The 25,196-nt window shown below is 37.3% G+C and overlaps 5 protein-coding genes across 8 annotated transcripts in view; 3 read left to right on the top strand and 2 right to left on the bottom strand.

Moving 5' to 3' along the window:
- Positions 1-1,127: 1,127 nt before the first annotated feature.
- LOC132177533 (cytochrome P450 86B1-like) lies at positions 1,128-2,998 on the top strand. The gene has a single exon (XM_059589901.1). The coding sequence runs from the start codon at positions 1,128-1,130 to the stop codon at positions 2,697-2,699; it is 1,572 nt and encodes a 523-aa protein (XP_059445884.1). The 3' UTR covers positions 2,700-2,998.
- A 2,071-nt stretch (positions 2,999-5,069) lies between these two features.
- Positions 5,070-8,868, top strand: LOC132177536 (proteasome subunit beta type-7-B-like). Its single transcript, XM_059589903.1, has 9 exons — positions 5,070-5,158; positions 5,551-5,714; positions 6,348-6,489; positions 6,630-6,729; positions 6,838-6,907; positions 7,004-7,108; positions 7,397-7,495; positions 7,617-7,704; positions 8,516-8,868. The coding sequence occupies exons 2-9, from the start codon at positions 5,571-5,573 to the stop codon at positions 8,590-8,592; spliced, it is 825 nt and encodes a 274-aa protein (XP_059445886.1). The 5' UTR covers positions 5,070-5,158; positions 5,551-5,570; the 3' UTR covers positions 8,593-8,868.
- Positions 8,869-8,946: 78 nt separating this feature from the next.
- LOC132177532 (glycosyl hydrolase 5 family protein-like) lies at positions 8,947-11,540 on the bottom strand. Its single transcript, XM_059589900.1, has 4 exons — positions 11,072-11,540; positions 10,362-10,609; positions 9,725-10,245; positions 8,947-9,641 (listed from the first exon to the last, which is right to left on the bottom strand). Exons 1-4 carry the CDS (start codon positions 11,468-11,470, stop codon positions 9,199-9,201), a joined length of 1,611 nt encoding a protein of 536 aa, XP_059445883.1. The 5' UTR covers positions 11,471-11,540; the 3' UTR covers positions 8,947-9,198.
- Positions 11,541-14,120: 2,580 nt separating this feature from the next.
- On the bottom strand, positions 14,121-16,777 carry LOC132179499 (glycosyl hydrolase 5 family protein-like). Its single transcript, XM_059592235.1, has 4 exons — positions 16,345-16,777; positions 15,996-16,243; positions 15,412-15,932; positions 14,121-14,580 (listed from the first exon to the last, which is right to left on the bottom strand). The coding sequence occupies exons 1-4, from the start codon at positions 16,759-16,761 to the stop codon at positions 14,147-14,149; spliced, it is 1,620 nt and encodes a 539-aa protein (XP_059448218.1). The 5' UTR covers positions 16,762-16,777; the 3' UTR covers positions 14,121-14,146.
- Positions 16,778-20,065: 3,288 nt separating this feature from the next.
- The window catches only part of LOC132177709 (mRNA export factor GLE1), a 9,093-nt gene continuing 3,962 nt past the window's right edge, over positions 20,066-25,196 (top strand). The window contains exons 1-10 of one of the 4 annotated variants that reach the window (XM_059590141.1): positions 20,066-20,161; positions 20,722-20,951; positions 21,090-21,257; positions 21,424-21,537; positions 21,716-21,836; positions 22,231-22,379; positions 22,994-23,165; positions 23,745-23,964; positions 24,090-24,202; positions 24,432-24,502. In XM_059590141.1, the coding sequence (XP_059446124.1) occupies positions 20,950-20,951; positions 21,090-21,257; positions 21,424-21,537; positions 21,716-21,836; positions 22,231-22,379; positions 22,994-23,165; positions 23,745-23,964; positions 24,090-24,202; positions 24,432-24,502 (1,130 nt within the window). In that variant the 5' untranslated portion in view covers positions 20,066-20,161; positions 20,722-20,949. Of the gene's footprint in view, positions 20,162-20,721; positions 20,952-21,089; positions 21,258-21,384; positions 21,584-21,715; positions 21,837-22,230; positions 22,380-22,993; positions 23,166-23,744; positions 23,965-24,089; positions 24,203-24,431; positions 24,503-25,196 lie in introns of those variants that run through there. The other 3 variants (XM_059590140.1, XM_059590139.1, XM_059590142.1) reach the window with 3 other exon arrangements.

The following is a 25,196-nucleotide window of genomic DNA, read 5'->3' as shown; positions in this document are numbered from 1 at the left end:
GCATCAAAGGTTTCTTGTTGGCCAGCATTATCCTAGTAGTTTTTCTTATTATTTTGCAAGAAACCCACCGTCGGACTGCTAATTTGTTTCAACATTTCTAGTTGAAGCACATGAGAGATACAAAAGTAATCGAATCATGCACACAAATAATCCACTACATAGAGAATAACGCCCCTAATATATATATATATATATATATATATATGATCTGAATTTGGGTAAATTAAATTCAAGAGTAGCACCATCTTTATAAAAAGCCATAGACGGTTGGGTTGTGATGGGATAATTAAGACGAGTAATATGACCATTAATTCAGAGTTGGGCTGGGTCTTTCTTTTAGTTGTAGCTTTCGAATGAAAATTAAGCTGATTGCAACTCTCAACTATACTACTTTATATAGATATATATATTGGAAAAACGTCTTATCATAGAGTTTGCCAAATTTAATAGGGCTACTAATGGGTTGACGGCAACCCACAATTAGTAGCCTCTTTAGTGGGTAGCGTTTTGGTAGCGTTTTCTTTTTTTGATGCAACCCTCTAACCATTTCAGAAAATCTTAATGAACTTGTTCCTATGGAGATATCTACTATCTTTTAGGCTGCATTAATTCTCTCTTTCCTCACTCTCATCTAAGAGGAAAAAAAAAAAATAGCCATCTTTCTACTTGAAGCACAAAGCAATCGACTCCCCTGTAGGACAATAATGACTTCTTATGGCTAGGGATATAAATCAATTAATTTCACTCATGCAATCCGCTATATAAAAAATAACTTCATAAAAAATATATATATATAAAAAATAAAAAAAAACTGCATCATAGGTCAAACAATTTAATTTTAGCTGAATATATGTCAAGCATTTAAAGTTTATATTCAGGAATGTTAAAGAGGATCTCTCTCCAAAAGGAGGACAATGCACTGCACCGACTTAAACACCTACTAATGGATTTTCAGTATCCATTTTCTCTATCTTCATTCATATACCATTAATTTCTTCCAACCTCTCTATAACTCTATTACTGTTTCTTGGCTTAATTACCGGAAAATGAAAAATATCTCTCTCATATATATATATATACATTGATCAACTAATTTGTCAATTTCCCAAACCACAAGAGACATAGCAATGGCGACAAAGCTTGTTTTCTCTTCAATTCAATGGTTGTATTCTCACTTCTTTTGGGAAGTAACAATATCCCTGCTTGGACTCCTCCTCCTTCGTTGTATGCTTGAGAGGCTCACCACTAAGGGTCCAGTGTTATGGCCAGTTGTGGGGATCATACCATCGATATTCCTTCATATCAACAACATTTATGATTGGACCACCGAGTCCTTGATCAAAGCAGGGGGAACCTTCCACTTCAGGGGAGTGTGGATGGGGGGAGCCTATGGAATCGTAACCGCCGATCCTTCCAACATTGAATATATGCTTAAAACAAACTTCAAGAATTTCCCCAAAGGTAAGTACTACACAGAGAGATTTCATGACTTGCTTGGGAATGGTATTTTTAATGCTGACAATGAGTTGTGGAAGGAGCAAAGGCGAATTGCGATTTCTGAGATGCATTCAACCCGTTTTGTTGAGCACTCATTTCAAGCCATGCAAAACTTGGTCCACCACAAGCTGCTGAACCTATTCAACAAGGTTGTGGAGGAGTCAAATGATCATAGCTTCGATCTCCAAGATGTGCTTCTTCGGTTTACTTTTGACAACATCTGCATTGCCGCTTTTGGCGTTGATCCTGGCTGCTTGGCCCTTGATTTACCTCAAGTTCCGTTTGCAAAGGCTTTCGAAGAAGCCACAGAATTGACCCTTTTCAGATTCTTGCTGCCACCTTTTGTGTGGAAGCCCATGAGGCACTTTGGAGTAGGATACGAAAAGCGGCTCAAGGAGGCAATAAAAAGCGTGCATGATTTCGCTGAGAACACCGTGACACTTCGAAAGAACGATTTAATCAAGTTTGGCAGCTTAAATGATCATTGTGATCTCTTGTCCAGACTTATTGAAGACTCTGAAAAAGGTAAGAAAAATCATTTTTCCGACGAATTTCTCAGAGATTTCTGCATTAGCTTCATATTAGCAGGGCGAGACACGAGCTCGGTGGCATTGGCATGGTTCTTCTGGCTAGTACACAAGAACCCAGAAGCGGAAAGCAGAATTCTCAGCGAGATTAATGGAATTTTGGGTTGCCGCAAGTGCAAGAATATTGTAGTTTTTACAGTGGAAGAACTAAAGAACATGGTGTATCTAGAAGCAGCATTATCGGAGTCTCTAAGGCTTTACCCTTCGGTGCCAACGGACCTGAAAGAAGTCGTGGAAGACGATGTTTTTCCGGATGGTAACATGGTTAAAAGGGGGGCTCGGGTTCACTACTGCATTTACTCAATGGCTAGAATGGAGTCCATTTGGGGAAAAGATTGCTTGGAGTTTAAGCCAGAGAGGTGGATTAAAGACGGGAAGTTTGTGAGCGAGAATCCTTTCAAGTATTCTGTGTTTAATGCCGGTCCAAGATTGTGTCTCGGGAAGAAATTTGCTTACATGCAGATGAAAATGGTGGCTGCTTCAATTCTGTTGAGGTATGAAGTTCAGGTTGTTGAAGGTCATCAAGTTGATCCCAAATTCACAACCACTCTTTACATGAAGCATGGGTTGCTTGTCACTCTCAAGCACAGGTTAGTCGCCTCGGATTTGGCTTAGGCGCCTTTTCAACCGTCGAGATGCAAATCTGAACCGTTGAAAAACTACAGCGTATGGATGCGATGCAGGGGATGAAGAATTAGTTGGTCAGGAGCATAGGAAGCCAACCTTTTTTGAAGAGGAAGTTTCAGGGGATGAAGAATATTGTGCATGGAATAATGTAGTTGAAGATGAAGTTTCAGCTCACGAGTCCTTTTCGACAACATATGCAATTCGTGGACCCAGGTCCCTCATTTACGTTGGTGTTTTGATGCACGACTCTACTATATATTATGTTAACCTTAAGTGTTTTCTTTTATTTATGTTTCTCTTTGAATAAGTAGGTATCATATATGTAACTCCCCTGTACCCAACGATCAGATTATTGAATTGAAGAAGTTTATTTCTAGTTATATTGTTGCCTTGTTGGAGTGTGATACTCTCTGTTTCTCTTTGGTTTTACTCTCTGTTTCTCTTTTGTTTTGACATAAATTTAAAATTAGTTTTAAATATTTTTGTGAGTATTTTATATTTTGAGGTTTGTGTTAATATATATATATATATATATATATATATATATATATAAACTAGAAAGCATATTGGGATCATGAATATGTACTTAGAATGAAGTTTTGTGTTATTATCACAAACTTAATTGGCGTCACAAAACCTTGATGTTTTCTTTAGGAAATATGTTTCTATATAATGTATTGATGACACCCATTGCATGCAGTACATGATTCAGATGTGATTAACTGATTCACACATGAATTCGTGTGAAATTATGTTACTTTTGATTAACAAATACTCATTAATTAATATGCACACTGCAAGAAGGAATATGCTTAATGTACAACAACTTTTTAAAAATGGGGGTTAACATAGTTGTAGCCATTCTTGTTTGTTTTTCGGATTCAGATTATATTTAGGTAGGAGTAATAAGATTATATAAGTTAATTTGAACCCGAATCATTTAAACAACTTATTTAAATAAGTGGGTGATACGATCTAATTTACATAACTAGTTTAATTAACAAAATTTTCAATTATTGAGCATAAAAATGCCATTTTATATAAATTGAACATGAAAAATGAATTTTACTAACGAAATTATATCTTTACAAGTAAAATTAAGATTGAGGGTACTTTTTTTTTGAATTAGAGTTTAGGGTTTTAATTTTTTAATCATATAAAAAAAAGTTTTAATTTTATACTAAGGCTCCGTTTACTTCGACGTAAAATGGTTTCCAGAAAATGATTTCCGTATTTTACTTTGTTTACTTCGACGTAAAATAGTGGTCAACGGAAAATATTTTCCTTTTGACCGAAAATTCTTCTTTAATTTTCGGAAAATGGTTTACGGTTTTGAAAATCGTAAACTATTATCCGACTATAAGCATATCATTCTTAAATCGAAGGACCTTGCCAAGACCCGCCAAAACCTCGCCGGGACCCGACCGGGACCAGCCTAGGACCTGACTGGGACCTGCCCGAGACCTGCCCGAGACTTGACCGGGACATGCCTGGGACCTGCCCGGGACTTGACCAGGACCCTCCCAGGACTTGTTCGAGACCCGCCCGGGATGTAACCGGAACTTGCCCAGGACTTGACTAGGACCCTCCATGGACTTGACCGAGACCCGCCCAGGACTTGCCTGGGACCCACCCGAGACTTGACCGGACCTACTCAAGACTCGCCCGAGACTTGCCCGGTCGAGTCCTGGGTGGGTCCCGGTCAAGTCCCGGCGAGATCCCGAGCAAGTCCTGGGCAGGTCCCGGTCAAGTCCGACGGGGTCTAGGGTAAGTCCCGAGCAAGTCCCGGGCGGGTCCCGGTTAAGTCCCAACGGGGTCCCAGTCAAGTCCCGGGCAAGTCCCGGTCAAGTCTTGGGCGGGTCCTGGCAGAGTCCCAGGCAAGTCTCGGGTGGGTCCCGGTCAAGTCTCAGGTAGGTCCCGGACAAGTCTCGGTTAAGTTCCGGCGGAGTCCCGGGCAGGTCCCTGCGGGGTCTCAAACAAGTCTTGTGCAGGTCCCGGCGGAGACCTTATTGAAAAAAATATATAAAAAAATAAAAAATTATTTTTTGTGTGCAAGGTAAACGCCGTAAAATGTTTTCGACGAAAAATATTTTCAGGAAAAATGGCTTTTTTGAAAATATTTTACGAAGGAAACCATTTTAGGTTGAAGTAAACGGGGCCTAATTATGAGAATAGCCCTTAAGTTAAATGGGTTGACCCAAAATGGGCCCTAAATTATTTATGCATAGGCCGACCGAAGAGTATGGCTTAGCGTAAATGTTATCTTTCACAAAGTGCGTATGCCGTATGGTACTCCAAACGACAGTTCATGTAATAAGAAAACTGTCGTTTCTAAACCACCTTATAACTCTTTTCTTCCCCTCCAAGATTACTCTGTTAAATAACCTTTGAGGCCGTGGACTGTATCATTCTCAAACTTTCACCGGCTTTACGCATCGATCTCTCGGGTACTCTCCAGTCTCCAATTCCTTGTGATTTCCACAACATTTTTAATACAGCATTCAAATTCTGTAAAGTTCTCCGACTGTTTGATCGCTGAGAAAAAGGAAAGCACATCAAAGAAAAAAAAATTGCGTTCTTCATCACACTTTCTTTTGCTTATCCGGTTTCTGAGCAACCAAACGCACCGCTACGTGTACCTGATTTCTAATTCCTAGTTGAGCGTCGAAAAGCGTGAAATTAGGGCTCTATCTGTTTGATTTTCGTTTCTTTTTCTTTTTTTAAACGAATTTTTTGCGTATTTCCTTTTCAGTTAATTATTCTGTTAGTGCTTAAGCCCTAGCTCCGGTATTGTACTGTGTTAATTTCTTTCAGCGGTTTATCTTTCTTGGATGAGTAGGTTCGTTTGTGGAATTGAAAATGTCTCAGGCAGCTGTGGAGGTTCCACCTAAGGGTGGATTCAGCTTCGATTTGTGTAGACGCAATGATATGCTTTCTAAGAAAGGCGTTCCGCTACCGTCTTTTCGCAAGACCGGAACAACTATAGTCGGTCTAATTTTTCAGGTAATATATTTATAGTTGGCAAGCTTAGTCTTTGGCTTTTCAGAATCAATCTGTTTATTGCCTTATCAATTACTTGATATTCGCTAATGTTAGGAAGGAACATAAGAATTATCAAAATTTATGCGATACATTGGTTGTGGACCTTGTGGTTTTAACTATTAAGCTAAATTTGATGTGGACCTTATATGCTCATATCTGTTACAGACTAGACTAGAAAGCGAAATTGATTAAATAACACCTATGCGCAAATATGGACACTGTGTAGATTTTCAAATGCTGCATTATATGCTCCCGTTTCGTGTTTCCTAGTGAGTTCATTCGTATGCTTGGATCTTTTATTCTTTTGAAACTACATTTATGAATTCGTTTGCAAGTCTCCAATGCACTAATGAAGTTGAGCACTGATTCCCAATTCGGTTATCATGGTTGGTATTGAACGATCTAATCTTTTGCTTTTTGAAGAAGGGGGGTTGGGGAGTGTGGCTGTGCCTGTTTTTATCTGGTATTCTGTTGCAGTGAAATTATTATTAGGACTTTTCTACTGGTCCTTAATTATTTTGGAATTACTCTAATTTCCCGTGGAGTTCATGTTTCTTTCAGCTTTTTAATATAATTTTCTCAACTTTTCCCCAGGATGGTGTTATTCTAGGGGCAGACACAAGAGCCACCGAAGGGCCAATAGTTTGTGATAAGAACTGTGAGAAAATTCATTACATGGCACCTAATATTTATTGCTGTGGAGCAGGAACTGCTGCTGATACAGAGGCTGTAACAGGTAATTTTGAGTTGTGTTCCATAAGAAAACTCGTCATGTAGTTGTTTATGATGCTTCTACCACTAACTCACATCCAACTACGTCTTTTCAATTGTTAATAGTTATTTAATATTGTTTTTGCATGATGGTGCTTTTTATAGAGATGGTCAATTCACAACTGCAGCTGCATCGCTATCACACTGGTGGTCGAGAATCAAGGGTTGTCACAGCTCTTACACTTTTGAAATCTCACCTTTTCAAGTAAGCTCATTTTCTGTCAATGCTGTCCCTTGCAATATAACTCTACTTGTTAGTGTTAGTGAATGATGATGACTTAAATGAGGCCTAACTGCTTGGTTACTTGTTCAGCTACCAAGGTCACGTTCAAGCTGCTTTGGTGCTTGGTGGAGTTGATGTTACTGGTCCACATTTGCACACTGTGAGTTGGGTTGCATTTACGAACACCTGAACTTATATTATTTTCTTGTTGTGCATGATACTGACTTTCACTTCTTGAATTGATTTCATTGCACAGATCTACCCTCATGGATCAACAGACAGTTTGCCATTTGCCACAATGGGTTCTGGTTCCCTTGCTGCAATGGCTGTTTTTGAATCGAAGTACCATGAAGGGCTGACAGTAAGCTACTCTCTACTCTCTACTATATGATTGGAGGTGCTTTTAACTTGAACTTTACTCTATCTAACTCTCTCCAGAGTTAAGTGGAATAATTCCTTTTCTTTTTTTGTTATCGCTTGATCAAACTATATGACTTAGTCTACTTTGGGAAATATTCTTCTAATTCGGTTGTAGTTTTGCTTTAAGAAATGAAGTTCATAGTTCTGAGAACCAGGTGTTGGTCATTTGTTACTGGGAGATTATATATTTGTATGTTCCATAATGATTTTCGAAGAAACTTTTCTGCAGAGGGAAGAAGGAATAAATTTGGTGTGTGAGGCAATTTGCTCTGGTATTTTCAATGACTTGGGAAGTGGAAGCAATGTAGATATTTGTGTAATAACTAAGGTTTGTGGTTCTTCAATTCATACCATTAAATGACAAATTTCTTTTTGTATGAATTTTTTTTTTCATCTCTTAAGTTTTGGCCGGCTCCTGTAACTCATTTTGATTATGCTTGCTGGTCTAGGGGCACAAGGAGTACTTGAGAAACCACCACATGCCAAATCCTCGAACCTATTTCCATTCCCAAGGATTTTCATTTCCCAAGAAGATAGGTTAATAGTTCTATCCTAACCGTTGCTGCCTATCATTTGCCTTGTAGAAGTTAATTGACTTTTAGTTTATGCTCTTATATATTGTTGAATGATATATGCTAACTTTGAATAATTTAAAATTTTATTTGGTTAGGGAAAATTCCAACTTTTAGCTGTTTACGCTTTGTTTAGCTATGTTAAAGGAGAGAAGTGGAAATGTCAAATTTTCCTTTGCATGAGTGGAGGAAAGATTCTAAAGTTTCTTCTGGGTCCACTATAATTTCCTTAGAAGATAGATTGAATTTGAAGGAAAGGATTTAAAAACAAGTTGAATGTAACAACTAGCAAAAGATTCAACCACTTTAAAGAGGGCAGGGTTAATTTTGTTTCTAACTTATCTTGCGTGAAACTTCACGGAGGATAATTAAATGAAGTGTCTCTTCCTCTTCACTTGTATTTGTTTTCTCTTTATTTCCCTATTTAGTAATGAAGCAAATGCATTTCAGTCCAATTAACTGAGCCTTTTCTATAAACCACCCGAAGATTATGACACTTTGGTGTCTTTAATTACATAATTATTTGATTTCAGATAATTTTAAAATGAGGGACAAGATGAGAGAATGGTTTGCAACCATCGCAAGTCTACCTAATTGTTTCAAAGATTACCAATTTGTTCCCTGATTCTTATTATGCAGTTTTCACTTCGTTTATATTTATTTTTCTTTAGTGGAGATGCTTTAGGCAAGGCCATAAATACTCTGTATTTTGCATGCAAATTGATGCATCCTGGGGATATTAACAGTATGGTACCATTGATTTTTCATGGTTGCAGAGGTTCTATTCACAAAGGTTACGCCATTGAAAGAAATGGTGGGAGTGATTGAAGGAGGAGATGCAATGGAAGAATGAGATCTCCGGTTCAACTTCATGTTACAACTTGAATGGATTTCTTTTACACTCATTGCTTTAAATCTCGTCATGTAATTTAAGCCAGGTGATTTGGATGAACTTTCTGTGGGCCTAATAGTCAATTTCAAACTATTGTTCTATTATCTTTGGCTTACTTAAGCTGGAAATCAATCAACCTGAGAGTCCTGATCTTGTGGACATGCTTTAAATTATTAAAAATTATAGTTAAGATTGTAAGGTGAGTATTTGGAGATGAAATAGTCAATTCTTTTTCCCTGTTTTCTCAGCTTTAGATCACTCCATTATTATCATGGAATTAATTGAATATACTTTCGCAGCATATAAGCCCAATAATCAACTTGAAGAAACTTCCAAATAACAACATTTTTTATTTATTCAATCACATAGTTTGGTTCCTAGAATATGGCGCCCTTGGAGCTTTCTATTTGATTGTATTGAAAGGCCCAATGAATTGGGATTTTGCTAGGTCATTTTGGGGCAAACAGACGATGAAGTGGATGAGTTTCAAGAAAATGATTTGGAGTTCTTGCAGGGTAGAACCGTGCAGAATATAAAATCCTTGCCAGGCAAAAACCAAGATGGAGTTTATCTCAAGGATTCTGCATAACTTGGACTTCTTGTACTGTCAACAAGCTTGAACCACTGGCTCCCTGGGTCACACGTGTTATCTCTGTTCAAACATTTGCAAGTATTTGTGACAATGGTATTGTTGGGGTCGACATCCAGGCAGACAGAATCTTTGCCAACCGTGGATGAGAGATGCATCTTAGAATCTGAGATAATTTCCCACTTTGAATTAGGGTCTGTGCAAATTATGCTAAGTCTTGCTGGTTTTCCCAATCCTTCTGCTTGTAAGCAGAAATAAGTTCCCCTCAGTGATAAAGTTTTCTGGGGAGTGTATCTCCAGGAATCAGAAGCGGCGCAGGGACCCAATGTTAGTGGGTCAAGCATAGATTTTCTCAGGACACACAGACCCGTTGATGGATGGAAAATTACTTTGTGTAGATTAGTTTCTGATAGGCCTGGCCCTGCAAGTGCAAGTCCACAGCCCCTCAGGAATAAGGATTTGAATTTGAAGAAGAAAAAAAGAAGATGGAAAAATAGAGAATACCTTGAAAAGGAGTCTGGAGAGCAGAGATCCTCTGCAGGAAGGTTAAATTTCTGGTCCCACACCAATTCCAATCAAGCACCCCGTAGTACTCATTTAACCCAACAATGCCCTCTCTCAAATAATAACTCCCAACAAGTGTCCAAAGGGCAAAATCGAGATCAAGCTCGGCCGCCCAACCCAGGAAGCAATCCATAAACCTGTTGTCATTCACATTGTTGCCTCTCAGGTCCATCCCAAACTCACTCACGAACAATGGCCAACCCTGGTCCAACAGATATCCTGAGAGCCTCATCATGTTGTTTACCACTCTCCCACACACTTGATTCGGGTTGCCGGATTCCCATGACTTTCCATCCGAAAACCCGTACCAGTGCATCTCGTATACTAGTTTTCCAGTGAAAGTGAGATTCACCGGTTGATTACGGATGAACGACAGGTCTTTGTCGAAGCCAAGGCCGGAGAGAATGACAAGAACATCTGGGTTTGCTGAATGCACTGCCTCTGCTCCTCCCTGCATGTACCTAGTTCATTTCATTTCACCAAACTCAAATTACAATCAACCATATACATACAATATTGTGTATCTAGATTTGGATCATTGTGTCAAAGCCCAACCGTATATGATGATCATATGTACCTGTACCAATCCTTAACGTTTTGTCTAGGGCCTCGGAGCTCATTCCTCAAGCTCATGCCAATCACATTGGGCACGCCGTTAAAGATGGTGGCCATCCGAGTGAGTCCCTGAATCCAGAGGTCCGGGTTGAAATACTGGTCGCCAAAGAACCCATTCCCATCGGAGCTGCTGCAACACCAACCGGGCTTGCTTATGTGATTGTCCAATATGACCATCACATTGTTAGCCCCCAAGCTAGAGACCACCGCCTGAGATATTCAAATTTTGTCAATATAAAATTTTAATTAAAAATACAGCGTTATCATTTATCAATATCAAACTATCTGGGAGATTGTGAACTCTGAGCTAGGCTCCTTTTAATTCGAATCTGATATTTATCTTCAAAAAAAAAAAAAAAAATTATCAATATCAAACTAGAAGTAGCAAACATTAAAAACAGGAAAAAAGACGAAACGTGGCTGTATTTTATTGGTCTCTTTACTACAAAGTCGTCGACACGCGAGCTGAGTTAATTCTAGATCAAACCAAACCCGTGAAGAACCCAACAAATTCCCATGTTTATCCGTGAGATCTCTAAAAAAACATCACAACCAAAAGATAAGGATGTGCACTTCATGAATTATTTTATTCTCTTCTTCGTAAGTTTTATGGGGTAATTAATTAAATAAAAAATTTGGGAAAAGAATTAAGAACAGGTATTTCACTGTTACCTGGTATGCTTGTATGAGCGAAAGATCAATGATGGAGGGGTTGTTAGCCTGGAGACCGGAAATGGATTCCGACAGCCCGAGACTCAGGAACGACTGTCTTACGGTGAGAGAAGCCAGCGAGTCGTTGGTGACCAAGTAAAGAGGCCAAGTGAGCCTAACGCAATTGAATCCCATGGACGTAATCCTCTTGGAGATCACGTCCACGGGCTGCTTGCTGAGACCCTCAGCCACCAGGACTTCCAGATGTGTCACCCAATTAACGCACGCCAGCTTCACCCGCTGCCCGGCTTCGTCCACAAGCCACCGTGAACTGGTGTGTAGCGGCAAAGCGGTGACAGCCGGGGAGATTATCAGAAGAGATAGAACAGAGAGGAAGGAGAAGAAGCATGAGCTCCCCATATTGAGTTAATTGCTTCGACGGTGGAGGTGTTGGGGAAGGAAGGAGAACTGAAAACTCCTACTTATATGATGAGCTCATGAGCATATGAATATATATCCAACCACTTCTGGTTTAAATAGAAAAAAAAGAAAAAGACAAAGAAAAAAGAAAAGGTTATTAATTTCTAAATCCTCTCTTTCTATTGGCCCGCCCCCACCATCTTTCTCCCGACATCAATTAGCTACTATATTCACCTTGTGCACAATGGTGTACTTTTCATGCGAGTATTTCTTTGAATTAAGGTTTTTACTTAGAGGAGTTTAATTCAATTATATATTTCCCATATAAAGAAGTCGGACATCCCGTGGGATCATTGGTGGGGGTAACATATTACATATACTCTTAAAAGGTAGATCATTTAAAGATGTAAAAGCCAATATTAAAGCTTTTAGTAACATTGTATACTACACTATTTTTATCTTATTTTTATTTCAATATGTTGATATGGCACTGTCATTTAGTTTTTTTATTTTATTTTATTATAATAAAGACAAAGTGGCAATGTCATATAAACAAAATCGAATAAAAATGAGATAAAAGTGTGAATTTTAGTATTTCTCTTACGCTAATTAATTTTAAAGAAAACTACACTTACCTCCTTGATATTCTAAAATTGTAATGTTTTATCAAATTGCCTAACCCTTTCACTTATTTCTCTCGTTATGATTTTTTGTTAAATTCAATGAAAAGTGAGTCATGTTATATACACGTAACTCAAACGACAATAATACCCATGCATCAACATAAAAATAAATAAATAAAAGGAGACTCACATAGTCACAACTAAATCCAAAGTCATAATTGTATTTTTATAGATATAATGAGGACATAATGGACATGTTACATCATGTGTGGGTCGCGTGATACGTTGCCGTCTAAGTGAAAAGAAAAATCATAATGGCTGAAGTAGTTTGGAAAGTCAATTGCAATTTTCTAAAGTTAAGAGGACATTACAATTTGGGTATAAATTTGAGAGAGCTAGATATGGGTAATTTTTCTTAATTTTAATCAATGAATACTAGTAAACCTCGACACACGGAAAATTTATAATTTTAAGTGTTAAATAGCAGAATTGTGAAGCAGGAAAATTCATTATTCTATGCCTAGGGCACACCAAACACAAGGCACAGTATATTCCTTTTGCAAAGAAAACACAAAGAAGTGAAAGAACCATTTAGTCATTTACCCACAAATTGGTAACCAGCCATGATGTTGCTAATTGAGGCTGTGTGGATGGTCTTGCTATTTTACCATGTAGTCATTATTTTTATTTTTTTTTGTAAGAACCATGTAGTTATTACTTGGGTCTTTTTCTCGTCCAAGTATCTGCTTATGTCATGAGCGTGAGAATGACCCATTAGCCTTGTAAACACGCCAAGTTATGTGGTCAAACAAGTAACCAATAGAGTGAAGAAAGTGAACTAGTTTTCCATTACACCCTCTTTCTTTAGGCGTAAGAGATAATTGTCCCTTACAACTTTCGGCTTTGTCAGACTTGCAAGGCAATGCACATGCTATTGCTTTTGCCGATTGGTTATGCTTGTCTATATTTTTATTTTTTTGGGTGGGCCGTTAAAGTTTTGATAGGATTCACAAATTTAATATGAACTCAATATAAAATTAATAAATTAAGGTTAAGAAATTAGGTCCATTCAATTAAATAAGTTAGATAATAGTTGACCTATATAATCTTATATCAAAGCCACAATAAGAACACGAACCTAACATACAACATTTATGGTTGAAATTTGTTTACACGACCTGCAAATCCGATATGCGGACATGAATTTTCACCCCTAATTTTGGATGGAGTTTTTCTTAAATCCAGTTTATAAATTTGTCACGTATACTTTAATATGCGAGAAATATTTTTTTTAATGGCACGAAAAAAAAAAATATTTTTTTTTAATAAAATTTACTCGTATATATATATATATATAAACCCATGTGATTCTCCCATGCTCCAAGTCTTTCTATTTTTCTTTCATTTTATTTGTCTTTTTATAGGTTCAGCATATTTCACTCTTGTCCACCTTGGCCATTCCCTTGAACAACTTCCCTCTTTCTCTTTAATTTTCCCTCTTCATTTTAACTGCTTTGCTTTTACTGGGCCTTTAAAATGTGGCCTTCTAAACCTTGGCACAACAGAATATAAGCCCACGTCAAGAAATTGAAGGCACGCAAGTGATGGGCATGATGGCTAACAACGTGACCAAAGAGAAGGCCTATACCCGGGGGCCTCAGCTGCAGAAGGCCCATGAGGACCAAGCCCCCAGGCTCACCATGCTCAAGTGATACATAATCAATCCTCAGTGCCCAAACCAAAAGACATCATCTCTGAGATCTCTATGCTGCACTGTTCACAATTGCTTCCTTTGTTGGCAACTCGATATTCTCATGTCAAGCACAAATATAAAATATTTTTTTAAAAAAAATTATCAATTTTTTTTTTAAAGCTTAAAATATTAAAAAAAAAAAGTAAATTTAATTATTTAATTAATATTATAATGCATACCCAACGTATAAAATATTTAACCAAAAATAAAAAGTAAGTTTAAACTAATGATTTAATTAATATTTTAACAATTGCTATAAAAAAACAAACCACATCAGCAAAAGTTGTTCTCGAAGGATATTTAGGAGGTTGGAATATCTCTTGTGCTTTTAACAAGCTTGAACCACTGACTCTCTGGGTCACATGCTGTGTCTTTGCTCAAGCATTTGCAGCTATTTGTCACAATGGCACGGCTGGAGTCTACATCAAGGCAAAGACTAGTAGCATTGCCAACTTCCGACGAGAGATGCATCTTGGAATCTGAGATGGTTTCCCATTGTGAACCAGAGCTGGTGCAATCAACACCAAGCTTTGCTAGCTTCCCCAATCCGTCTGCTTGCAAGCACAGATTTGTTCCCTTCAGTGATAAACTCTTATGGGGTGTGTAACTCCAGGCTTCAGAGCTTTTGCAGGGACCCAACCTCAATGATTCAAGCATTGATTCCTTTAGGACACACAGACCCGTTAATGGGTGAAAAATTACTTGGTGTTCATTACTTTCTGATAGGCCTGGCCCTGCAAGTCACAAAACCCAAATTGATTATCTAATTTACTATATTCTCCATATGGTATAATAAGGTGAAAAATGAAAGAAAAAAAAATTGCTTGAGATATTAATTCTTTTAATATAATTATAAGAATTTATTTGGGATTGCGTTCGAGAAATAGAGCTTTTAAGTCAAAAAAGTTTTTGTGCAAAAGCTCCATTTTTAAGTTTTTGCCAAAAGTGCGTTTTGGCCATTTTTTTGACTTTTTAGACCCTTAAAAGCGCTTTTAATTTTTTTACCAAATGAGTACTTTTTTCTTTAAACAGGCTTTTTAAGTGTAAAAGCATTTTTAAGTCCCACAAACACAATCACAAATTAATGTGATAATCTATAATTAATAAAATAATTAAGAATATTTAGTTGACAAGTCAACCACTAATTAATTAAATTATCAAGTTAAATTTTTAACAGTTTAAAAAAACTTATAGTAAAAAATGTAATACACCTGGGAGCATTAAAATGGTTTGGTTCAAAATCAAATAACGACTTGGTTTCAAAAAGTATTGCAAACGAAACCAGTGGACAATTTATAAACGTAGTTGTTATTTCTGTTCATTTTCATCTTTTGCCGATAGGTTTGACGTGGTGAGCCATTAAGTTTTTTTTTTTTTGGATGAAAAATGGATTTATAATTTGTGCACCATTTGTGATACCTTTTAAATTGAGGTGCCTATTTGATTTCTAAGTCAAAATACAGGCATTAAAAAAAAATATATTAAAAAAACAAAAAGGTCTCCGGCCGTGAGTGCTTGAGTTTCTTCTAGAAAGCACGGAAAATGTATAGAAGACCATATCTTACCTCGAAAAGGAGATTGGAGAGCAGATATCCTCTGCAGGAAGTTTGAATTTCTGGGTTCAGTCCAATTCCAATTAAGCAGCCCATAGTATTCGTTGAATCCAATGACTCCTTGCCTAATATAATAACTCCCACCAAGAGTCCACAAGGCCCAATCAAAGTCAAGATCAGCTGCCATAGCCAAGAAGCAATTCATGTAGCGGTTGAGAAGTGTATTGTTGCCTCTTAAGTCCATACCAAACTCGCTGAAAAACAATGGCAACTCCTGCTCCAACAAAAACCCTGCCGATCTCATGATTATGTCCATCACTATCCCACACGCTTCGTTCGCGTTCCTATTTTTCCACGTGCTGTCATCTGTAAATCCGTACCGGTGCGCCTCAAATACTAGCTTTCCGGTGAACGTGAGGTTCAGTGGCTGATTTCGGAGGAATGACAGGTTTGTGTCGTAGCTCAGGCCTGAGAGAATCACAAGAACATCTGGGTTCGCTGTGTGCACTGCTTCTGCTCCTTTCTGCATGTACCTTCACAAAATTGATCAAATTAACCCCATAAAAAATAAAATAAAGGATTATGCTTGTATCTACCTGTACCAATCATTCACGTTCTGTCTAGGGCCTCGGAGCTCGTTCCTTAAGCTCATGCCAACGAAATTGGCAACACCTTTAAACATGGTGGCCATTTGGGTTAGCCCCTCAATCCAAACGTCCGGGTTGAAATACTTGTCACCAAAGAAACCATTGCCGTCAGTTTCACTGCAACACCAGCCGGGCTCGCTGATGTGATTGTCTAATATGACCATCAAATTGTTGGCACCAAGGTTAGACACCACTGCCTGAGAATATATATTATATTCCTTGGTTACAAAATCTGGAAAAATGCACCCACCCAAATATGTGATGATTTAAGAGTTTGGAAGAAATTAGTGCATGTTACCTGGAAAGCCTTAATGAGGGAAAGATCAATGATGGAAGGGTTGTTAGCCTGGATGCTAGCAATGTATTGAGAGAGGCCTAATCTCTCAAACGACTGTCTTACAGTGAGAGAAGCAAGTGAGAGATTAGTGGCCAACGAAAGTGGCCAAGTGAGCCTAACGCAATTGAATCCCATGGAAACGATCCTCTTGGAGATTGCATCCATGGGCTGCTTGCTAAGACCCTCAGCCACCACGGGCGACAAATGTGACACCCAATTCACGCACGCCAGCTTCACACGCAGCCCACCAGCTTCGTTGACAATCCACCTTGAATTTGTACTCAGTGAGACAGCCATAGCAGGCTTGGTTTGGGAGAAGATGATGATCATTAGAAAAGATACAAGAGGGAGGAAGGAGAAGCAAAAGAGCCTCCCCATATTTTGGTTCGAGTTGAGCAAGAGAAACTCTCAAAGTGCTGTACTTAATTAGATAGGAATTGGGTTTGCAAATATCAACGCAGTTGTGAATTAGGTCAGCTATATGAATTTATTTTTACTCATTGCATCCATCATCTTAACATGAACTATAAATACTCCTCTACTCTTTATCTTCCCTTTGTTGTTCATGCTCTAAATAAAAACAAAAAAAAAAAAAAAAACCGGAAAGGGAACTAAAATATTTCAGAAAACATTATTATTAATTTATTATCCCTTTTGGTCAATCTCGTTGAAAAACACTAGCTTTCTTGTTATACATTTCCAAAAAACAGAATTTTGTACAGACCCACCTCAATATTCCGTTCTTAATTGATTGCATAACCATGAAGTTGTCTCCCCTTAATCAAATTTCCACTGGCACAACACCCGTACCACACATAGTCACTACATTTAATCGAAGACGTAGTCATTAAATCAGAACCGTTAAAATTTTTACAGGAAATGTTTAGTTTTTTCAACGGCATATAGGCCGGATCAATTGTGTACGTAAGTAAACTAGTTAAGCGAAAACAGATGATTAATTGTTTACATAAATAAACTAGTTAAGAGACAACGGATCGAGGAGATCGAAGACAGAAAATAAAAAATTAGGAGACACACTAACAATAAGGTTTTGGTAGTTCAAACAGACTAAAAATTAGGTTATATTTGTCAAACATTTTCTTTTCTGGCTTTTATTTTCTATTTTTCTCAAAACAAAAAATATTATAAAATATACTTTTAAAAAATTCTCTTCAATTAAAGCAACATTATTATGGCAGGCCAAACGGAGTCTATATTTTATTTTATAATTATTTTCCAATATATTATAACTAACTCTTTTATTAGTTTATGTTTAAAAAATATTATGAAGTGTTGATGTATTCTTGTTAGATAAAAAGTGGTATAAAGCATTTTTCTACCGATATTTCTTTGATGCTTGTCATGACTCATGTATACGTCCAAAGCCCGTCTTCAACTTTACTAAACAAATAAGACGTAAACCCATTGAGTGTAAAATGCCGACACAAATCAAACGAGAGTAAAGTTTGACAGAAGTCAACATTTCTCTTGCTTCAATAAATGATGTCGGCAACACGGGGCTTTGGACATACGTACCAGTGTGACATGGACTTGATTTACGGTCAAGTCAATGGGCCCAATTTATTATTGTATTTACTTCTCCAAGCGGACAGCAAATCGGCAATTAACCGACCAAATGTCCTTCTGGCTGAACCGACTTTCTTTGACATGTTGTATAATAGGAGAAAGGGAATTCGAACTAGTGACCTCCACTTCATTAAATGTGATTCTAACCAATTAAGCTACCTCTTAGAGACGCTGAACCGACTTTCTGTAAAAGTCAAAATGACACAGTTTCAGCTTTTTTTTTTTTCTTAATAAATAAAAGAAACCGTTGTTTGCCGCCACTCTTCAAGCCGAGTTATGGGTTCAAGCTCTAAATTGTCCTGACCTTATAGATAATAGAGGAGATAATTTCTTATGAAGGATTGCAAGCTTCAATCTCTTACTTCTTTGAAGCTATCAAAAGTTAGTAGAAAAGCCAATAGAAGGGCTCACTTGTAGCCAAGAGGGCTACAAGATGAGAAATGGGAAAGATCCTCCCTTGTAGTCATTTTCCTTCATTCAATTAAAAATAAAAAAAAATAAAAAAAAAGAGGGCCTCCTCTCAGGGTTTTATACCTTGCTCTAGTTTAACTCCTGCTTGTAATTTGTCTTCCCCTCCCCTTTTCCTGTATTGATCATAAAACAAAAATGCGTCATCATATTTGGCACGGTTAAATTTGCTAGACTTAATAGCAAATTCCAATACAATGATTGCATCCATTACATTGTAGTCACTTCTTTAAGGTTTAAAAAGTAGTTTAAAACTCCTTATGGTAAGCCAAAATAATAAATCACTTCATATTTTAAACTTCTGCTAGAGGTTCTGATGAAAGCGGTTAAAATATCACATCTATATATATATATATATATATATGAAACCATTCTCAGGAGTGTTTTAAAATTGCGACATATATCGTGAATTCATTTTTATGATGAAATGGGTTTAATTATAAAAAATTGTAATCCCGCGCATAGCACGAGTTATAAGCTAATTAACACTAATAATAATACGACGTGTGTTCTCCCGATGATACAAAATAGAAAATATGAAAATTAAAAAAAAAAAAAAATAGAAAATAAATTACAGGGGTGGACCCCTTGAATTTCTCCTTCTTTTTTTTGTTTTGTTTTAGTATAAAAAAATGTGACTTTATTATTAGTGATGTACAGAGTGATGTGTAATTTTTGCTTACTTTAGAAGTTTTAAATCACTCTGTATATTGTAGGCCCGATTGCAAATGGATGCAACCACAAACACTGATATTTAATTTTTTTTTTTTTAGAAAAAAAATTGAAAGTTGAAAGGTGAAACTATTTGTTCTATTTGGTTTGAGATTTGATGTGACAGTTGGACATAGTACAAGCTTTTGGGTTTAACTTAGGGTTGAAGTAAGCCAAGCCAAGCCGAATTTTGAGATCCTGGGATTGGTTCGTTTTATGAGGATGCACATTCAAATAGAGTTAACAAATGTGTCCAAGATCGGCTAATGAGAGGCTTTGCCTACCTTGAGCTCATTAAAAATGCTATTTGAGTTTACCCAAGTACTCGATTGACTTACTTGATGCCTCGACTCGAGTTGAAATTAAGTTATTAAATTTATGAATTTGTGATTTGAGTCAGGTTCAAACCCTAAGTTCAGTTAGAAAGCTCATTCAAATCTTTATCGGGCAGCTTGGCTCGATTAGTGCCCAGATTCTTCTCAATTTCGACCAATAAATTGAGCCCCTGATCTGTTTTGTTGTGTTTTGAGGAAAGACGCGTTTTTATCAAGCAACTCATAGGAAATTAATTCTTAAACAGAATAACTTTTATAAAAGAACACTAACTTGTATCTTTTTCTAAAATTTTTTCTTTTTATTATTTCTCTCTTTACATTTTTTCTTTTTCAAAAGTTTTAAAAAATATCTTTAAAAAAAATACAATTCTTATAAAATAATATTTAAATTAGTTTTGATATGTAAAAAATTTGGCTAATTCATTGCGAGTACTTTTAAGTTTTTGGCGCAAACTAATTTTGTGCCCTCCAATAAAAGACTCACACGTCGGCCTAAAACAATTTTTTTTTTTTTAAAAAAAAAAATCAAATGTTAGCAAAATCTACGTTCTATAATCTCTCACCTCAGTTCCGTCAACGTGAGAGAAGAAAAACCACGACCACCGGGCAGACACCACCCAGGACCACTGCCGCCCAGGCCGAACACCGCCGCAGGTTCCGCCGCTGCTCCTCCACCGGTAAGTTCAACCCCTCTCTCTCTCTCTCTCTCTCTCTCACCAGTAGCTCTGAGAAAATCAACTGCCACTTCGGAATAACCCCAAAGCCACCGCCGCCATCGTGTTCGCACAGGAAGATTGAGAAATCCCTAGAGAGAGAGGATGAAGCAATACCTGATGAGCGAGCGGTGCATGGCTTTGAACGGCCTGGCATCACCACTGCCATGGAATATTTGTGATGTGTTCCAAGCTATTGCTTGGATGAGTAGATAATATGGGCCTGATGGTGTAGGGAGGAGTGGAGGAGAACTGTGTTACAATTTGAAGGGTTGAAGATGAAGAGATCTGGGATTTAGGGTTTGTTTAGAGAAGAATGCAAATAGGGAAAGGGGATTTTCTCAAAGCAGCTCTCCGTGTGGGCGGCGTTGTTCGGCCTGAGTGGCGGCAGCCCTGGGGCAGCATCTAGCCTGAGCGGGGGTTGTTCTGGTGGCGGCTGGTCTGGGCGCTGGTTTCCCTCACGTTGCCTGAAGAGAATTTGGTAGTGATCCAGTGTTTTGCTAACATTTGATTTTTTTGTTTAGGCTGATGTGTCAATCTCTCATTGGAGGGGACAAAAGACTTGGCAAGACTAGAAGTTATTCTCATTCCCAAAACCGCTAAATCCAACGGCTCTCTCGGTTGAAAACCCTATTTCCAGGGCACCAGACGTCAAGCTTAATTGGAAGCCTAAAGGTTAAGTAGATCCACTTCACTCACTGAAATCTTCAATTTCTGAAACATTCACAGCGAAGCCCTTGGGGTGTTAGACAATGTAAGTTCGCTTTGTTGTCATTCGCTTCGTTTGGTTGACGATTTTCGTTCATTCGCAATTTTAACTCTCTCTCTCTCAACTTTTGCTGTGTATTTTTCCTATATGTTCTTCTAATTGTTGTGGTTTGTATGTATTTAGGGGAGCTGTTAAGTTGGAACTTCGTTGTCACCAAAGAATTGATGGAATCGCCGTGGATCCTGATCCGGATTGGAAGTTTGATACTCTATTATCAGAGCTTAATTCATTGGAAACGAAGCTCAACACCTCTACAAAGGTTCCTGCGCCTTTTATCAAAGCAAGACCACGGTAGCGCATTTTCATATATGCTATATATTCAATGCACTTAAATAGGTAGTTTGAATTTTTTGATTACAACATATATTTTGATTGTTTTTGCTAATCTGAGATTTTTTCATCTTCCAACTCTGTTTAGAGATTTCTCAAATGAAAAAAGTGCTAACACAAGTCGTAGGCCTTTTGTAATGCACGTGTCCGATGATGAGATGGAGGACACTGAAAGCGAGGTTGAGGAGGATCGAAGTTTAGTGGCTGCAAAACGGTTCAATTGCGATAAACTTTATTTGAGGTGCCAAATTGTCTTCCATTTCCCACGGGCAACTATATTTGACAATGTAAAATGTTCTTTACAGGACACTTGTCTGGGAATCTTGTTTAATTACTCATGCCTAAGCATTCCAATGTAGGACATTGATGTTTTGCAGCAAATATTCAATGATAGTGTTTGTATTCATTTTTACTTTCAGCAACAGTGATGATTCTGATGATGAGTCGGATCTTGAATTCCAATCCTACTTGATGGGCGAAGTGGGATCAGTAGAAGGTGTTTTGTGTGAGCTAACCGATGAACATGAACTTGATGTTAAGGTATGTTGCTACTTAGATTCTGATGTTGTTTGTTATGTTTTCAACTTGATAGAGCTTTAACACATTTACACAATCTTTAATAGATATGCGACTTGAAATTTAGGATCCTTTCATCTCCACATCAATAGAGTTATTTTTAGAATCTACTACTACTGCTGCTGTTTCTAGTAGTTACTATTACCAAATATTTACGGAGGTATCTGGGTTTTTCCTTTAATTATTATTTTTTTCATATATAATTTTCTGTTAAATCTCGATGTAGAATGATTTATGTGTTTATCTTTTGTTCTTTACTTTTCTTTTTGAATTTTGAGTTATAGTTTTGATTTTGTCTGGTTGTCTCATTAATCATTTTTTCTCGGTGCATAAAAATACTGTTTGGATTGACTAACAGGAGGAAATTAGAAACAGAATTTCTGCATTAGAGTCAGATTTGATGGGTCAAAGTGAAAAGTCCAGTTCTGCACTCACTCGAGTTGAGAGATATAGAGAAGCAAGATGGGAAATGGATAGGAAACTTGATACTCACTACCAACGCAAGATGTAAGACCATTTGCTATTTCTTTATATGGCATTCATTATTCTAAAGACATGGTTGTTATTTTGGAATATCCTAGTTTCTATGGTCGTTTCTTTCTGCTACCTTTGCCTGCTATGTCTAAATTCCTACACTTTGTAATAGACCTATAAAGTAGCATGACCTTTCTAGTTGCTGATGTTTCATCCCTCTATGTGAATTTTCTTTTCTCATAGACTTGATATTGTTTGTCTCTGTAGAATATGGTAAAGAATAACATATGAGGGCAGGAGGGAGAGTTGTAAACTTGTAATTAATAGGAATTAAAAATGAATAGGTGACCGAATATGCTTTTTATGAGGAGTTTGGTTTGTGTATTTTGGTATATAAATTGAACAAAGTCATTTGTCTTACCATCATCATAATATGACATTTAAGGATGCAAACTTTGTTTTGGCATCCATTGCTGCCTCATGCTGGAGCATGATTGAATTTGTTTTAATGTTCATTGTTCACTAATCTTGAAATCTAAATTGCATTGTGAATTTATTTCATCATTCTCTAGGTAGTGTAATGGATGCTCTTTTCCCCTTTCATATTCACAGAAACAGTTTTTGACATTTCCTTACAACCATTGTAGTGCAGAAGCACTTGATAATCACTTGACTGCTGTCCAGCGGGACCATGAATTGAGATCGCAGATAGAAGAAAGAAAAATAAGAAGTGATGCAGCTTATGAAGAGGCCAAAAGAAAGGAAAAGGCTCTTCAAGAAGAAAAAGTACGCCAAGAAAAAGCTAAAGTGGAATCTGAGGTATGTTGACTCGACTTTTTAGTTATTTGCTGTTTTCCTAGTAAAATTTTTGTTAATAGTTTTGCAAGCTTCCTTTGTTCATGATATTCTGATATATATCTTTTGATATGCTCCGTAGAGTTATCTTTTCAGTTCTTGGATTATGACCAAACTGGAACTCCATTGGCTTTTGAAACGCCGCTTTTGTTCTATGGGGCTTTCATCTTTTAATTTTATGCCAACACTTTCCCACTGAACTTTACAAGACAGTTATCATCAAATTTTTTAACCAACTCAATATGCTTACTCTGCCTTTCAAGTTTTTTTTTTTTTTTTTTCATTGCTACATTATACTCCTCTCACTTGTGTTTGTGTTATGTCTTTGTTTGAAATAAATATCCATTTCTTCATCAGATGCATTCTGTTTTCCACCACCTCTAAGTTTCTAACTGGTTTCTGCTCACTTAACCACCCCCCCCCCCCCCCCCCAATCTGGTGAATCCGATATATTGTCAAAGTACTTCAAATACATTAGCTACTAGAGTTTCAGGGAAGATACAATTGAATTTGATCAATAATTAAAAAATGTTTTGAATTCAGGCAAGACTTAGAGCCGAGGAAGCAAAAAGCGCTGCTTTGGAAGCTGAGAGAAGAGAAGCAAAAGAAGCTGCAGAAAGGGAAGCTACTGAAACCTCAACTAGAGCTGCTTCTGGGGTGGCACAAGAAGAAGCTGCCAGATCCCAAATTGATGCCAATTCTCGAACTTCAAATGAATCCAAAGGATTTGCATCTGATGCAGCAAAAAAATCTCAATCAGCTAGTACTATTTTTTTTTTCCTTTTTGTACTTGATGGATTTATTATAACATGCTTTTCCATTGTGTTTAGTGACTGGGTTCATTTAAGATTTTTTCCCTCATCTGAGATATTAATTGCAATGTGACAGTAGGTAATGTACTCAGGGCAGCAGAAAGTGCTCTAAACTTAGAGCAGGGCAGACTACAGAAATTTAAAGAGATAGACGAAAGAAACCAGGCTTTAAGGTTGACTTACAATAAGGTATTGCTAGGCTCTACAGATATTAAGTTTTGAGATATTGGAATATATGTTTTCCTTGAGTTTATTGACGCCTGGATAGTGTTGTTTGTAGATTAGATTTCTAATTGTTAGTTAGTTATTTTATTGAATTCAAAGTATACGATATATAGGATCTTCTACAATTTTTCCTTTGGGGTATGCTGACCTGCTTCCTTTATATAGTGAATGACATGTTCTCATCTTTTTTTAGGATTTCAGCAGCTTTGAAAGACATATTGCTAGGTTGATCAGACAAATAAGTGGGACAAAAGAGATTGTCAGGTGAGGTGGATTTGAGTTTCATTGAATCCAGCCAAAGTTTTCGTAATCAATAGACTTTGGTTTTCTTATATTATCTACATTACTGTACCTAATTTTCATTTTTATTTTTGGCCTTCAATTCTTAAGTTACACACCCAATGGTTCTTGAATCCACTATTTCACCCTCTACCCCATTTTTATTGAGGGAGTTTGTATTTTTTGAGCTAGAGCTCATTGACTAGTACACCCTAAATTATATTATTACGATAAGTATGCAAATGACATCAATTTTTTCCCTTCATACTAGCCAGTCACAACTTTTCTTTGGACTTGCCCTGACAGCGATACGAAAGACTTAGTTTTTTGCTTGCCTTCAAGTGGATTTTTACCCTTGACTTTGGTGGACCAGATTGGCTGGTTGGAACAGTAAATTAAGTGCCAACCCCTTGGCCTTTTTGGTTTTTTTGACTGCATCATTCAAGACACTGAACTAATAAAGTGATTGTAACTGATCAGACTGGTTGATTTATCATCTGTTATTCATTTATGAAGAATGTACTTGCTGCTTCAGCCTCTTAAGATAGATGAGGGATTTCCTATTTTTGAGATGATTTGATCTAGTGGCATGATTTAGGTTGGAGCCTGTATGAACTTACTACTGAGGCACTTTATGGCTTTTGGCATGATAGCCGATAGCCTTCTAAGGCTCTGTGAT

The sequence above is a fragment of the Corylus avellana genome, chromosome ca4 (genome assembly GCF_901000735.1).
Source record: "Corylus avellana chromosome ca4, CavTom2PMs-1.0".
In the NCBI taxonomy this organism is placed as follows: Eukaryota; Viridiplantae; Streptophyta; class Magnoliopsida; order Fagales; family Betulaceae; genus Corylus; species Corylus avellana.
Note: the sequence above shows the minus strand (reverse complement) of the source record. Positions and strands in the feature narration are given on the sequence as shown.